This window comes from Antedon mediterranea, chromosome 9, assembly GCF_964355755.1.
Source record: "Antedon mediterranea chromosome 9, ecAntMedi1.1, whole genome shotgun sequence".
NCBI lineage: Eukaryota > Metazoa > Echinodermata > Crinoidea > Comatulida > Antedonidae > Antedon > Antedon mediterranea.
The window spans coordinates 1,107,165-1,121,837 of NC_092678.1; the positions used below are offsets into that span (position 1 = coordinate 1,107,165).

Genomic DNA, 14,673 nt, shown 5'->3' on the forward strand with positions numbered 1-14,673 from the left:
GTTATCATCATCATCGTTGTCATCGTCGCTGTTGTCATCGTCGCTGTTGTCATCGTCGCTGTTGTCATCATCATCGTTGTCATCATCGTCATCTGTTACGCTTGAGTAGACACTGTATTCATTATTCGTTTCAATGTCTTTCTAAAAATTATAGAATTGGCAGGTATGAATGAAAATTTACAGTTAGTAACATTTTGATAATGGGTGCTGGCCCTACCTGTGTGTTTCCCTTGAACGATAGGTGACTAATGCCTTTTTCAGAGAAGCTTAAATGATGGCATTCTCCCCTATTATTATCATGTCGAAACAATAATATAATTATTCCTTTTAACTTCCAGTGATAGACTGAAAAAAGGAGTATTTTAATAAAATTAACAAAGGTTGGATAAAAAGGAACATAAATATTCATAAAGGAACATGAATATTCATAAAGGAACATGAATATTCATAAAGTAATGTATTAACAGTAGAACCCCTATTTATGAAACACCACTCCCTATTTATGCAACGTCCCTCCCTATTTATGCAACGTTCCTCCCTATTTATGCAACGTCCCTCCCTATTTATGCAACGTCCCTCCCTATTTATGCAACGCACCTCCCTATTTATGCAAGGTCCCTCCCTATTTATGCAACGTCCCTCCCTATTTATGCAACGTCCTTCCCTATTTATGCAACGTCCCTCCCTATTTATGCAACGTCCCTCCCTATTTATGCAACGTCCCTCCCTATTTATGCAACGTCCCTCCCTATTTATGCAACGTCCCTCCCTATTTATGCAACGTCCCTCCCTATTTATGCAACGTCCCTTCCTATTTATGCAACACACCTCCCTATTTATGCAACGTCCCTCCCTATTTATGAAACACCACTCCCTATTTATGCAACACCACTCCCTATTTATGCAACGTCCCTCCCTATTTATGCAACGTCCCTCCCTATTTATGCAACGTTCCTCCCTATTTATGCAACGTCCCTCCCTATTTATGCAACGTCCCTCCCTATTTATGCAACGTCCCTCCCTATTTATGCAACGTCCCTCCCTATTTATGCAACGTCCCTCCCTATTTATGCAACGCACCTCCCTATTTATGCAACGTCCCTCCCTATTTATGCAACGTCCCTCCCTATTTATGCAACGTCCCTCCCTATTTATGCAACGTCCCTCCCTATTTATGCAACGTCCCTCCCTATTTATGCAACGTCCCTCCCTATTTATGCAACGTCCCTCCCTATTTATGCAACGTCCCTCCCTATTTATGCAACGTCCCTCCCTATTTATGCAACGTCCCTCCCTATTTATGCAACGTCCCTCCCTATTTATGCAACACACCTCCCTATTTATGCAACGTCCCTCCCTATTTATGAAACACCACTCCCTATTTATGCAACGTCCCTCCCTATTTATGCAACGTCCCTCCCTATTTATGCAACGTCCCTCCCTATTTATGCAACGTTCCTCCCTATTTATGCAACGTTCCTCCCTATTTATGCAACGTCCCTCCCTATTTATGAAACACCACTTCCTATTTATGCAACGTCCCTCCCTATTTATGCAACGTCCCTCCCTATTTATGCAACGTTCCTCCCTATTTATGCAACACACCTCCCTATTTATGCAACGTCCCTCCCTATTTATGAAACACCACTCCCTATTTATGCAACGTCCCTCCCTATTTATGCAACGTCCCTCCCTATTTATGCAACGTTCCTCCCTATTTATGCAACGTTCCTCCCTATTTATGCAACACACCTCCCTATTTATGCAACGTACCTCCCTATTTATGCAACGTCCCTCCCTATTTATGCAACGTCCCTCCCTATTTATGCAACGTCCCTCCCTATTTATGCAACGTCCCTCCCTATTTATGCAACGTTCCTCCCTATTTATGCAACGTTCCTCCCTATTTATGCAACGCACCTCCCTATTTATGCAACGCACCTCCCTATTTATGCAACGTCCCTCCCTATTTATGCAACGTCCCTCCCTATTTATGCAACGCACCTCCCTATTTATGCAACGCACCTCCCTATTTATGCAACGTCCCTCCCTATTTATGCAACTTATCAAGGGGACACTTGCCTGTGAAACAAAAAGAAGAAACAATATATGTTTAAGCACTACAGACAACCCCTATTCAGAGGACACTCCTATTAAGGGGACAATTTTCTGGACCCCTATTCAGAGGACACTCCTATTAAGGGGACAATTTTCTGGACCCCTATTCAGAGGACACTCCTATTAGGGGACAATTTTCTGAACCCCTATTCAGAGGACACTCCTATTAAAGGGACAATTTGCTGGACCCCTATTCAGAGGACACTCCTATTCAGAGGACACTTTACTGGAACTCTATTCAGAGGACACTTCTATTTAAGGGGACAATTTTCTGGACCTCTATTCAGAGGACACTCCTATTAAGGGGACAATTTTCTGGACCCCTATTCAGAGGACACTCCTATTAAGAGGACAATTTTCTGGGTCCTGAAGGTGCTCTTGCTTGTCTTACCATCACGTAAAATCTTTATTTTAATCTTCAGATTGTATTTTCTATTCTCCAGGTTCTTTATCCACTCAAGTTCAATGTTTGAATCCGATAAGGCTGTTGCGTAGCAAGTATTCACAGATTTAGTACAATCTCCATGTGGAATATTCCCATAACAATCAACTAATAAAAACAAAACAAAAAGAAATTAATACATACTGTATCCTGATATCACAACACATTCAATAAAATGAATGAAACCTGCAAAGGAGTACTAAGATCCATTCAACAAATAATTTAACACTACTCGTTTCAATTTAGTTTTTGTTTATGTCTGACATCTGTCGCAATTAGTTTTACATTCATCTGAAATGATGGATGAAACTAAGCCAGGACTGGTTAAAGCACTTTGGTTGGTCCTAACATTGATCAAAGGCTTCCCTCGGCCAATGTCCACTTTGACCAGAGGAAAGACATGGGCCAATACGTCTGAGGCAGATGCAGGGGCTGCCATTGCTATTGAAAAGAGTAATATTGTTCAATTTTAAAACCATGACAAATGACGCACAATTCCACAAGCGATTTGACAATGCAATGAAGATGTTAAATAATCCATTTCCTGTGATTGGTCAAATCACCTTGCGTCCAAGCAATATTAAGGTAATTGGTCAGATTTCAGCCGTTTGGCAAGACATTCTCTACTTTACTTTATTTCCTTTTTTAGAAACACATGGCATACTTCAAACTTTAATTTATCTATGACAAAGAACAGGATTTATAACTTACATTCTTTATACTTTGTTGCTGTGCATTCTTCATATTTTGTCTAAAATAAAAAAAAGAAAAATGTCTTTCAAGAAAAAGCGTCATCCAATATAAACAGTTAAATGGCTTCTTCTAGGATAAGTGCTGGGCAAACAGGCACCAGGCTAGTAGAACTAACAAGTTTATATGGCATGATCTCTACACAGGAATACAGTGACTACGTCTGGTGTCCAAGAAATTTGGGCCAATTGGATTGGTCAACCGCTCACTCAACTGCCCGTCCGGTAAACTGCCCGCAAAGCCGAATAACATCAATTTGTATTTGACAATTCTTTGTGGTGTAATTTGTGAACGATGTCGTCACACCTACACAATTTACACACAAAGGTATTAACAATACATTTGTCATTTATATCAAAATCTAGAATTTTGCTAAAATACTACAACAAAATTATGAATATCATACAGTTAATAATGGCTGAATGAATGTGCTGTATTTTAAACTGCAATGTGTTCCTAAGAGTTTTAATCCGTCAAGTTGATATAAAAAACGTACAAAATATTTAAATAAAATAATAAAAATGGGAAGCAGCATTTATTGGAGACTAGGGAAGGGATCTGTAAAGCAATAAAATGTAATCTTTATTAATTTTTCTATCTTTTAAATGTTTAAATGTCACTTTCAGCAGTTTACCTCGTGTAAAATGGGGTATTAGAATTAGAAGAAGTCAACTAATAATTGGGTTGTTACAAAACTATTTCAGCTAATTAGCAGTAAAAAATAATTGGAATACAGGCCTCATACAAAATCAATTCAATTTTAAAAACAAAACTGTTGTACAACGTTTCTAATATAATCAATTCTTCTTTATAAACAAAGCTAAAACAAGAATAATTATAATCTTCTATTGGAATGAATGAGAATAGATCGCGTGCATGGCTTTTCTTTAATAGGGATAAAGATGTAGTTACAAATTGATTTATGTTCATTAACAATTAGAGTTTTCTTTGAAGTTGTCTGAGTTACTAGGAAATACATCATTAATTTGTTTCCCAGCAGCTTACTCTTTAGCATAGTCCTCTTAACCCATACTCTCTCAAATTTTTAATTGAGAACAATTACAATTGGTTTCAATTTTGTTTTAATTATAGATGTATGTAAAACAAGAAAAAAAAACAGTGGTTAAGCTTGGTTCCCCCTTTAGACGCAACCCAAGGACGTACGCGGAACACAAAATGTACACGCAACACAATGATGTACGCGCAACATAAGGACGTACGCACAGCACAAGGATATACGCGCAACATACTGTACACAGTACAATGATGTATGTACAGCGCAAGGAGGTACGCACAGCACAAGGAAGTACGCACAGTGCAATGATGTATGTACAGCGCAAGGAAGTACGCACAGCACAAGGAGGTACGCACAGCACAAGGAAGTACGCACAGCACAAGGAAGTACGCACAGTGCAAAGAAGTATGCACATTGCAATACGCCCAATACGCGCAACATACTGTACACAGTACAATGATGTATGTACAGCGCAAGGAAGTACGCACAGCACAAGGAAGTACGCACAGCGCAAAGAAGTATACACATTGCAAGGAAGTAAGCACAGCACAAGGAAGTACGCACAGTGCAAAGAAGTATGCACATTGCAAGGAAGTACGCACAGCACAAGGAAGTACGCACAGTGCAATGATGTATGTACAGCGCAAGGAAGTACGCACAGCACAAGGAAGTACGCACAGTGCAATGATGTATGTACAGCGCAAGGAAGTACGCACAACACAAGGAAGTACGCACAGCGCAAGGAAGTACGCACAACACAAGGAAGTATGCACATTGCAAGGAAGTATGCACAGCGCAAAGAAGTATGCACATTGCAAGGAAGTACGCACAGCACAAGGAAGTACGCACAGCGCAAAGAAGTATGCACATTGCAAGGAAGTACGCACAGCACAAGGAAGTACGCACAGTGCAATGATGTATGTACAGCGCAAGGAAGTACGCACAGCACAAGGAAGTACGCACAGCGCAAGGAAGTACGCACAACACAAGGAAGTATGCACATTGCAAGGAAGTACGCACTGCACAAGGAAGTACGCAAAGTGCAATGATGTATGTACAGCGCAAGGAAGTACGCATAACACAAGGAAGTATGCACATGCAAGGATGTACACACATTGCAAGGGCGTACGCGCAGCACAATGATGTACATACAACGCAAGTGCCACATCAAAGGTGTAGATAAATAATTATACTATGGGGCGTGTTGGTCAGACAACCTTTTATACCCGCATTACAGTATTAATTATGCCCTTGGTAACAAATTGAATTTATATTTTAAGATCATAAATGTCTGTACATACATAGACAAAACTATGACGATGAAAAAACCATGTTAAAATGTTCAACATGGTTGAGTTTTTATGATGGCTGTGGTTTTCTTCAGACGGTAATGAAAAATTACGCATTCTCATAAACTAGTTTTTTATTGTTTTTATATTCACCATACTGTAAATTTACAATGACTGAACAATCTGCTGTCCAGGTAAGGACAGTCCTTAATCAAATTTCAAGGGAAAAAAACCCAATAAAAATGCTTATAAAAACAAACACATTTTCACTTCCAATTTCAAATCTCTAATTACTGCACTTTGCGCCTTTCTTTGAAATAACTGCTGCTATGCTAAGTTTAAGGTCACTTTCAGGTCAACTGCCATTTCAAGCTTCAATTTTTCAAGTACTTATAATCATTCAACTAAAGCCTACCCTATAGCCAGGATTTTTATAGAAGGGCTTTTTTTCTTTTAAATAAAAAAATTGGTAAAAAATCATTGTATCACCCTTCTCCTATTTACCATCATTGCCTCTGATAGGGGTTCGAATCATTGAATTACCCCCTTCCCAGCTGGCTACAGGCCTATTTACTATCAATGCCTCTGGATAGGGGTTGAATCATTGTATCACCCCCCTTCCCTGGCTACTGACTTAGCAACTTTGTCTGCAAAAAATTGGTAAAAAATCGTTATCAGCCGACTAGATAGATGTAGGCCTATTTACCATCACTGCTGCTGATAATAGGGGTTTGAATTATTGAATCACCCCCTTCCCTGGCTACAGGCCCATTTACCATCACTGCTGATGGGGTTTGAATTATTGAATCACCCCCTTCCCTGGCTACAGGCCCATTTACCATCACTGCTGATGATAGGGGTTGGAATCATTGTATCATCCCCTTTCCTGGCTACAGGCCCATTTACCATCACTGCTGATGATAGGGGTTGGAATCATTGTATCACCCCCTTCCCTGGCTACAGGCCCATTTACCATCACTGCTGATGATAGAGGTTGGAATCATTGTATCACCCCCTTCCCTGGCTACAGGCTAATTTACCATCACTGCTGATGATAGGGGTTGGAATCATTGTATCACGCCCTTCCCTGGCTACAGGCCCATTTACCATCACTGCTGATGACAGGGGTTGGAATCATTGTATCACCCCCTTCCCTGGCTACAGACCCATTTACCATCACTGCTGATGATAGGGGTTGGAATCATTGTATCACCCCCTTCCCTGGCTACAGGCCCATTTACCATCACTGCTGATGATAGGGGTTGGAATCATTGTATCACCCCCTTCCCTGGCTACAGGCCCATTTACCATCACTACTGATGATAGGGGTTGGAATCATTGTATCACCCCCTTCCCTGGCTACAGACTTAGCAACTTTGTCTGCAAAAATAATCTTTTACACACTTACAAGAAATATTGTAATAAATACAGCGTTTGAATAATAAAAAAGTATTAATGTTGAAATTCATCATTTTGCAGTTTTTTGAATTTTGAAACAAGTTCAATATTGATGTTACACAAATGATGATGATACTATGTTGTAATCTAATGAGTGCTTAAGGCACCCATCTTGTGACTTAGCCACATGATATTTTAGGTCTATATTTAACCACCATGCTAAATTAATTAGCAAAAATCCAAACTGTAGTAAACAAACTGAACCCTAAAAAATTAACCATGCATTGCCAGGACGGTTTCATATTCTTTTCAATGTATGGTACCCGTACCCTACCTAATGGGAAACCATTATTGTTAATATAAAAGGAAAATAACGAATTACACATTCTTGGCATTTTTAAAAATATTTATAGTCATAAAACTCTTTAAAAATGGCCATAATTAGAAAATTTAGATCTTTTATTAATAATATAGCATTGCATCCTGTTCTTGAACAACGTTGAAAAGTTTAAAGTATAACTTGCTGCCAACAACCTGTTGTGCAACACTTAATACACCAACGATTACATTATTCAAGCACAATAACACCTTTACAATCTTTTCATAATAAACCTCAAAAGACAAAATCTGGTTATCATATCTTAAGCCTACAAAACTTGTACAAAATGTAGTGTTCTTTTGTTTTGTGATGATTTGATCCTGAAACATCCTGCTAAAAGGATTGCATGCATTCAACATAAAAGGTTTAAAATATTTGCAACCTAATAACCTGTTGTATTCCAACAATGCATTGTATATTCTCAATAATTATCAAGGTCTTCTTGCTAACCTAGCTACTCTATTTTACTCGAAAATATTTTTGACAATGAAAACAAATTTTAAAAATGAAAAACTTTATGAAACACTTTAGACATTTTTGATTTAAGCCTAGTAAATGTTAACAAGCACAGTAATATCTATACCACAATCTTCATTCATTTTTTTTATTAAACAACAAAGAAATGAATTAAATCCACACAGACCTTAAAACGAAATGAGACAATAAGTGATTGAATTTAGAAGTACATTATGTGAATATTTTTAACAGCTGTAATGTTTAAATAATTCTGATTACATTACTTTAAGTATGTCATCTATTTATAGACTTAATGTTTTAACATAAGCATGATTAAGGAGAGTTCACATTGCAAAATCTTGAATATTCCAACAAAAAAATTCTGGAAAAGGGTGTTCTAAAAATAATAATTAGGGTGGATTCTAAAAATAATAAAAAGGGTGGATTCTAAAAATAATAAAAAGGGTGGATTCTAAAAATAATAAAAAGGGTGGATTCTAAAAATAATAAAAAGGGTGGATTCTAAAAATAATAAAAAGGGTGGATTCTAAAAATAATAAAAAGGGTGGATTCTAAAAATAATAAAAAGGGTGGATTCTAAAAATAATAAAAAGGGTGGATTCTAAAAATAATAAAAAGGGTGGATTCTAAAAATAATAAAAAGGGTGGATTCTAAAAATAATAAAAAGGGTGGATTCTAAAAATAATAAAAAGGGTGGATTCTAAAAATAATAAAAAGGGTGGATTCTAAAAATAATAAAAAGGGTGGATTCTAAAAATAATAAAAAAGGTGGATTCTAAAAATATTAATATTGTAAATTTTACTTTCTTTACCTACATAGGCTATATTTATTTATGTAAGATATGACCAAAGAAAATTATTGGTAAGTGACATCATACAGAACTAAATGTACTCATCATCCCAATTATTGTGGGTTTGCAGAAACCATCGATACCATCTCCCGTAGTAATTATTATAATATATACCAAAGATTCTTCAGTTTTGGATAGATCAGATGTATAATTGTCAAAAAAAAACTTTTTGCTTTAAAGGTTAGGTGACTACTTAATGCCAGGAATCACTACCTAGTATTCATAACTCAAGACAAAGCCACTGTTATCATAGTGTATCTGCTGTTTTCCACTTCCTTTCTAACCCCACTTGCTTACTTTGATACAATCTACTCATTTATCTCACTGTTAGTATTACATGATGTAATATCATAATGGGGTAATGTACACAAACAAAACTAGGAACTTGTTCTTAACTTGGCAAGTAATGAAGAACAAAAAATATACAATAGCCATTGAATTAACAAATCATGATGATGATGAGGATGATGATGATGATGATAATGATGATGATGATGATGATAATGATGATCAAGATGATGATGATGATGATGAGGATAATGATGATGATGATGATCATGATGATAATGATGATGATCATGATGATAATGATGATGATCATGATGATAATCATGATGATAATGATGATGATGATGATGAGGATGATGATGATGATGATGATGATGATGATGATGATGATGATCATGAATCATGATGATGATGAGGATGATGATGATGATGATGATGATGATCATGATGATCATGAATCATGATGATGATGAGGATGATGATGATGATGATAATGATGATGATGATGATGATGATGATGATGATCAAGATGATGATAATGATGAGGATAATGAGGATGATGATGATAATGATGATGATCATGATGATAATGATGATGATGATGAGGATGATGATGATGAGGATGATCATGATGATCATGATGATGAGGATGATGATCATATACGATGATGATCATGATGAGGATGATGATGATAATGATGATGATGATGATAATGATGATGATCATGATGATAATGATGATGATCATGGTGATAATGATGATGATGAGGATGATGATCATGATCATCATCATGATGAGGATGAGGATGATGATGATGATGATGACGATGATCATGATCATGATGATCATGATGATGATGAGGATGATGAGGATGATGATGATCATGATGATCATGATGATGAGGATGATGATCATATACGATGATTAAACAACCCAACAAACTAAATACCCATGGAACATAACAGGCCATGTGAATTCAATTCAAGTTGTAAATTCCTAAAATGAATTAAGTTTGTTTGTTAATTACTCATAATCCTTCTCCCATCGCTTGTTACCATAGAGACTCCTAAGTCGCAAACAACAAGTAATAAATGATTTGACTTTGATATTGGACACTTGATCTATCATACTCACTCTCACACTGTTTAAATGAAGAATTAATTATAAGAACCAAAGGAAATGAAAAGTCTGTGGCCGTCGATGGAATATTTATAGAGTCACGTTAAGATAATTTACAACATGATGGTGATGTGATTCTTAGAATAGAGTAGACACAATGATATATCACACATAGGCTAGTTAATACACAAGTAAAGACAGCAGATCAATACAGATAATAGTCATTAAAAATGCTTAAATCTATCTATTTTTAACATGTTTATTCAGCTATCTGATAGCTTCCTGCCCTAATGACCATATTCTGAACAAAGATTTGATATCTTTGTTGTTATACTGTATATTATATGCTATTAAGCTCAACAAAAATTGTTGGTTTTTGTTGTTCGCTTTGCAATAATAGGCTATTAGCGCTTTGAATGGTAAAGAATGCCGTATGAAAACAAATTTATGTTGCCAATAACAATTTGTAACATTCTAGTGACAAGCTTACTCTTATCAAAATCTAAAGCTTTACTGAATTCCAGTTAGTTTTAAAAAAGACCATTTCAACCGTTATTACAGGGAACATGGTGCTGCAAAAAATGTAGTAACTGTATATAGCTCAAACTTTATGTGATAAAAAAAATATGATGTGCCCATATGGACATAATGATGTCATATCACCATTTGGGAATATCACTACCATATTTGGGGCCACCACACTTTATTTGTCAAACTAGTTTGATAGTGTAGACAGAGCTTCATTCATTTATATCCTCAATTCAACTTGAAATGAAATGAAAATGTTTACTTATTGCCATCACCCCTTTAGCTGCCCACATCACTGTAAGCAAAGTTTATTTAAGAAACCAGGACGTAGTAACAAGCTATAAGTACTTTAACATCATCTTCAGATATTTTAATGTTTTTGTTTATAAACTCTTCAGGTTTAAGTGATAAGTGTAATTGCAAATGTTCCGGATATGTCTGTCTAATTAGTTCAAATATTTAATTTTATTTTATTATCATTGAAATTTATTTAAACTACACATACCCATAGGCTATGTAGGCCTGTAGTTACACAAAAAAATGTTAATTAATTCTTTGAGAATTGTGACATTGCATTGCATATTGGTGGTAGAACTACTATTACTAAAAGATTGTTATACAAATAAAACTAAAAACACACAAGATACCCATGATTGTCTACTTACACAAATAGCCATTTTGGCCTAGCCCTAGGCCTATATTAAAATAAAATAAATAAAAGAAAATATTATTATTAGGCATTAGGCCTAGGCTATAATAATTAATATAGGTCTAATTATAACAGCGGAAAATTTAATTTTTAAATTTTGTTTAGCAATATATTGCTAATAAAACTGATTTTTTAGTCGAGAAACATAGTTTTGTATTGTATTTTTTGCTACACAAATTTAAAAATCTGTAGCAAAAAGGTTGTTGTGTATAGCTTTTTGCTATGCTACACTGGCGAAATTATTCCCTGTATAATATTAATATTTAGGCCTAGCTAGAGAGAGGGCCTCCTATTATTAGGCCATGGAGGAATTTAGGCCTAGGCCTAGGCCTAAATATTATTATTATTAATAATAATAAATATAAAAATTAAAATAAAATCAAATTTAAATAATCAATCATTAAATTGTTAATAAAATAATCAAGATTTATTGATCTACAGTTAGCTCTCTTTCACGTTTACTAAAAATAGTTTGATAAAGTTAAGCCAAGGCCTAGGCTAGGCCTAGATGACAGAAATTCAATTGAAGATCTCGACCCTCTCACCCCCATCATCCATGCCGTGTGGTGGTACCACAACATGGCAGGCATGATGGATGGATGGGGCTAAAATTAATCGACCAGCCTAACCTTTATGCCTTGGTCCTTGTAATTGTGAAATAACTATATATTCCAAATCATTCGTTTGTTATAATCTCAGAAGTACATAACATACAAAAAAACTATTTAAATATTTCAAAAATACCACTCCACTTTAGAGAGAGAGAGAGAGCTGAGAGAGAGGGAAGGCGAGAGGCAAGTGAGAAAACCGGATGTGAAATTTGGAGCAAAGATACTATAGCGCCACGCGAGGTCGACCATACGCGCACGGTGTCGCGGACAACGAGAGCGTAGGACAGGACGCGCTGACGCAATACATTTTTAACCAATCACAAGTGACAATTCAGATAAGCACAGTACTATGTTTCATACATAGTCCGCCTAATAATATAAATAGTAATATATATTTTGTTTTATTGTTTATAATATGAATATGTAATTTCCCTTTATATGCATTACCTAAAGACAGAATTGAAAAGCGCCGCACCGAGAAACTGCCGCAAATTTATATATTATTATTATAGTCAACACTCAGTTTTCTATTAAAACATTCAAAAATAGATATTGGACCCTAAAGAGAAAAGTGTTTTTAATTGCTATAATAGTATAGTGCCTAATTAGAAATGAAGAGATCTTCAATAATTATGCCTAATATTATAAATACCTTATGTTAAGTGTATACTTACTTCACCTTTTGTCGTATAAGGCCAGGAGCAATTATTGGAACAGCCAAGCGATACGGAAGTTGAATGAACACATCCACTCCAAAATAAAGACAAACAAAATACATTTGCCACAAGTTTTACAAAACTATTAAGAAACATGATAGCGGCGCTACGACGTACGTAGTACTGCTAATGATAATACTAGGTGATCATTTAAACCGCCGCCGTCTCTGTATCTATATTATTACCCTTATATCATTTAACCCACCAATAAGAACACTGTGAAGTCACGTGGTGATTTAATCCATGTACGGTACTCTTTATGGACAAAAGAAGTACAATCCTGATGAATATATCGAAATATTGTGAATTATGTGTTTCTTTCCTCTTAGTAAGCCTTATACATGCATATCATAGGTGTAAGTACAACATTAATGAAATGTCTAGCATCAAATGTTTATGCTGGTACATAACACAGTAAATGTTCGCAATCAATATTGATATCGACTCACAAAAACAATAATATATAGAGTTTGATTTCCACTAGGACGCAACGCATCGACGTATGGCTCGCAACTCAAGTGAGTTGACCAATCACAAGCGACAGTTCGGGTCATCTATTGTGTGATTGGTCAAATCGGTGCGTCGAGTGGGGAACCAATGAATATCCTCTTATCTTGGTTCCCATTAGGAATACGCAACGCAGCGACGTAACGCAACGCAGGTCGACCCAACCCAAAACATAAATGCTAGACAAAATAATTCCTGGTAAGCCTGCGAAATGTAGTAATTTAAAACAGAAAGGTAAAGACCTTTCCGCAGGATGCGTTTTTAAAAAGAGACCGCAATTGTCTATATTGTAACCTTGAATGTTGGTTTCTGTTTTTTTCTTTACCAACGATGATACCTTCTGATCGTACCTAGCCCAATTTATATAATGGCGTATTGGCCTATCACCTCAGCAATATTGATGTACAATCGTTGAAGCATATGCCTCGCAGCCGATAAAACTATTCAACTACTAAAAGGTTCCGTTATCAGCATACAAATGAAACTCTCTTTACAATCTTTATTAATCATATTGCATGCATTTCTGTAGAATTTTCGTAGAAAATACTGATACAAAATACTAATTAATCATGACACTAGCTTACAGAAGGAGAAGGTATCATAATGTAGGCGGTGTTTATGTTTCTCTTGTGCCCATAGAGATTTGTTTCAACCTCAAGATACATAATTATTATCTCACTAGGACGCAACGCAAAGACGTACGCTCAACGCAAGCGAGTTGAACAATAATCCATCGCTTGTGATTGGTCTAATCACTTACGTTAAGTTTGGTTCCCACTAGAACGTAACGCAAGGACGTAAACGCAACGCAAGCGTTTTAACCAATGACAAGCGAAGTTATAGACAGTTGGCAATCACAAGCGAATAAGCCATCGCTTGTGATTGGTCAATTCACTTGCGTTGCGTTACGTCCTTGTGTTGCGTTGCGTTACGTCCTTGTGTTGCGTCGCTAGTGGGAACCACGCTTTACGCCCTTGCGTTGTGTCGCTTGTAGAAACCAAGTTTAATAAACTGAACATTAAAAACTCTCCTCCCCTCATTACCAACAATGTGCGAGTCACTGAAATATCGATGACACAATTTTTATTTTATTTTTTTATTTTAATTTGAATAATGATCAAGAGTGCGCAGTGGGGTCAAATGATATCAGAATCATTTTGATAAATAAACTGCAGCAACACCTGTCCTAGAGCCAACCCGGCTTATCTTAAGAAACTGTCTTATGTATTATCATGTAGTAAGCTTTAATGGGTTTAGATATTCACGTTCTTCAATGAGGTGGACGAAACAAGTTATTTCAATATAACATTTATTCAATGGTAAGACAAATAATACAAGAATAAAAAACAGTAACAGTAATACAATACAAAAACAAGAAAAGGTAAATAAGAGAAAGGAATGCCATCAAACAAACCATGGTTTGCTGGTATAATAATAGGGTACAACCGTTGTTGTACTAAAGTTGATTATTGCC

General features: G+C 36.1%; 1 protein-coding gene across 1 annotated transcript in view; it reads right to left on the reverse strand.

The window, feature by feature from the left end:
• Positions 1-12,807, reverse strand: part of LOC140059253 (uncharacterized) — a 36,948-nt gene extending 24,141 nt beyond the window's left edge. The window contains exons 1-4 of the mRNA XM_072105120.1: positions 12,651-12,807; positions 3,272-3,311; positions 2,510-2,668; positions 218-345 (exon numbers count right to left, since the gene is read on the reverse strand). Of these exons, the coding sequence (XP_071961221.1) occupies positions 218-345; positions 2,510-2,668; positions 3,272-3,311; positions 12,651-12,788 (465 nt within the window). The 5' untranslated portion in view covers positions 12,789-12,807. The remainder of the gene's footprint in view (positions 1-217; positions 346-2,509; positions 2,669-3,271; positions 3,312-12,650) is intronic.
• Between the last annotated feature and the right edge of the window lie 1,866 nt (positions 12,808-14,673).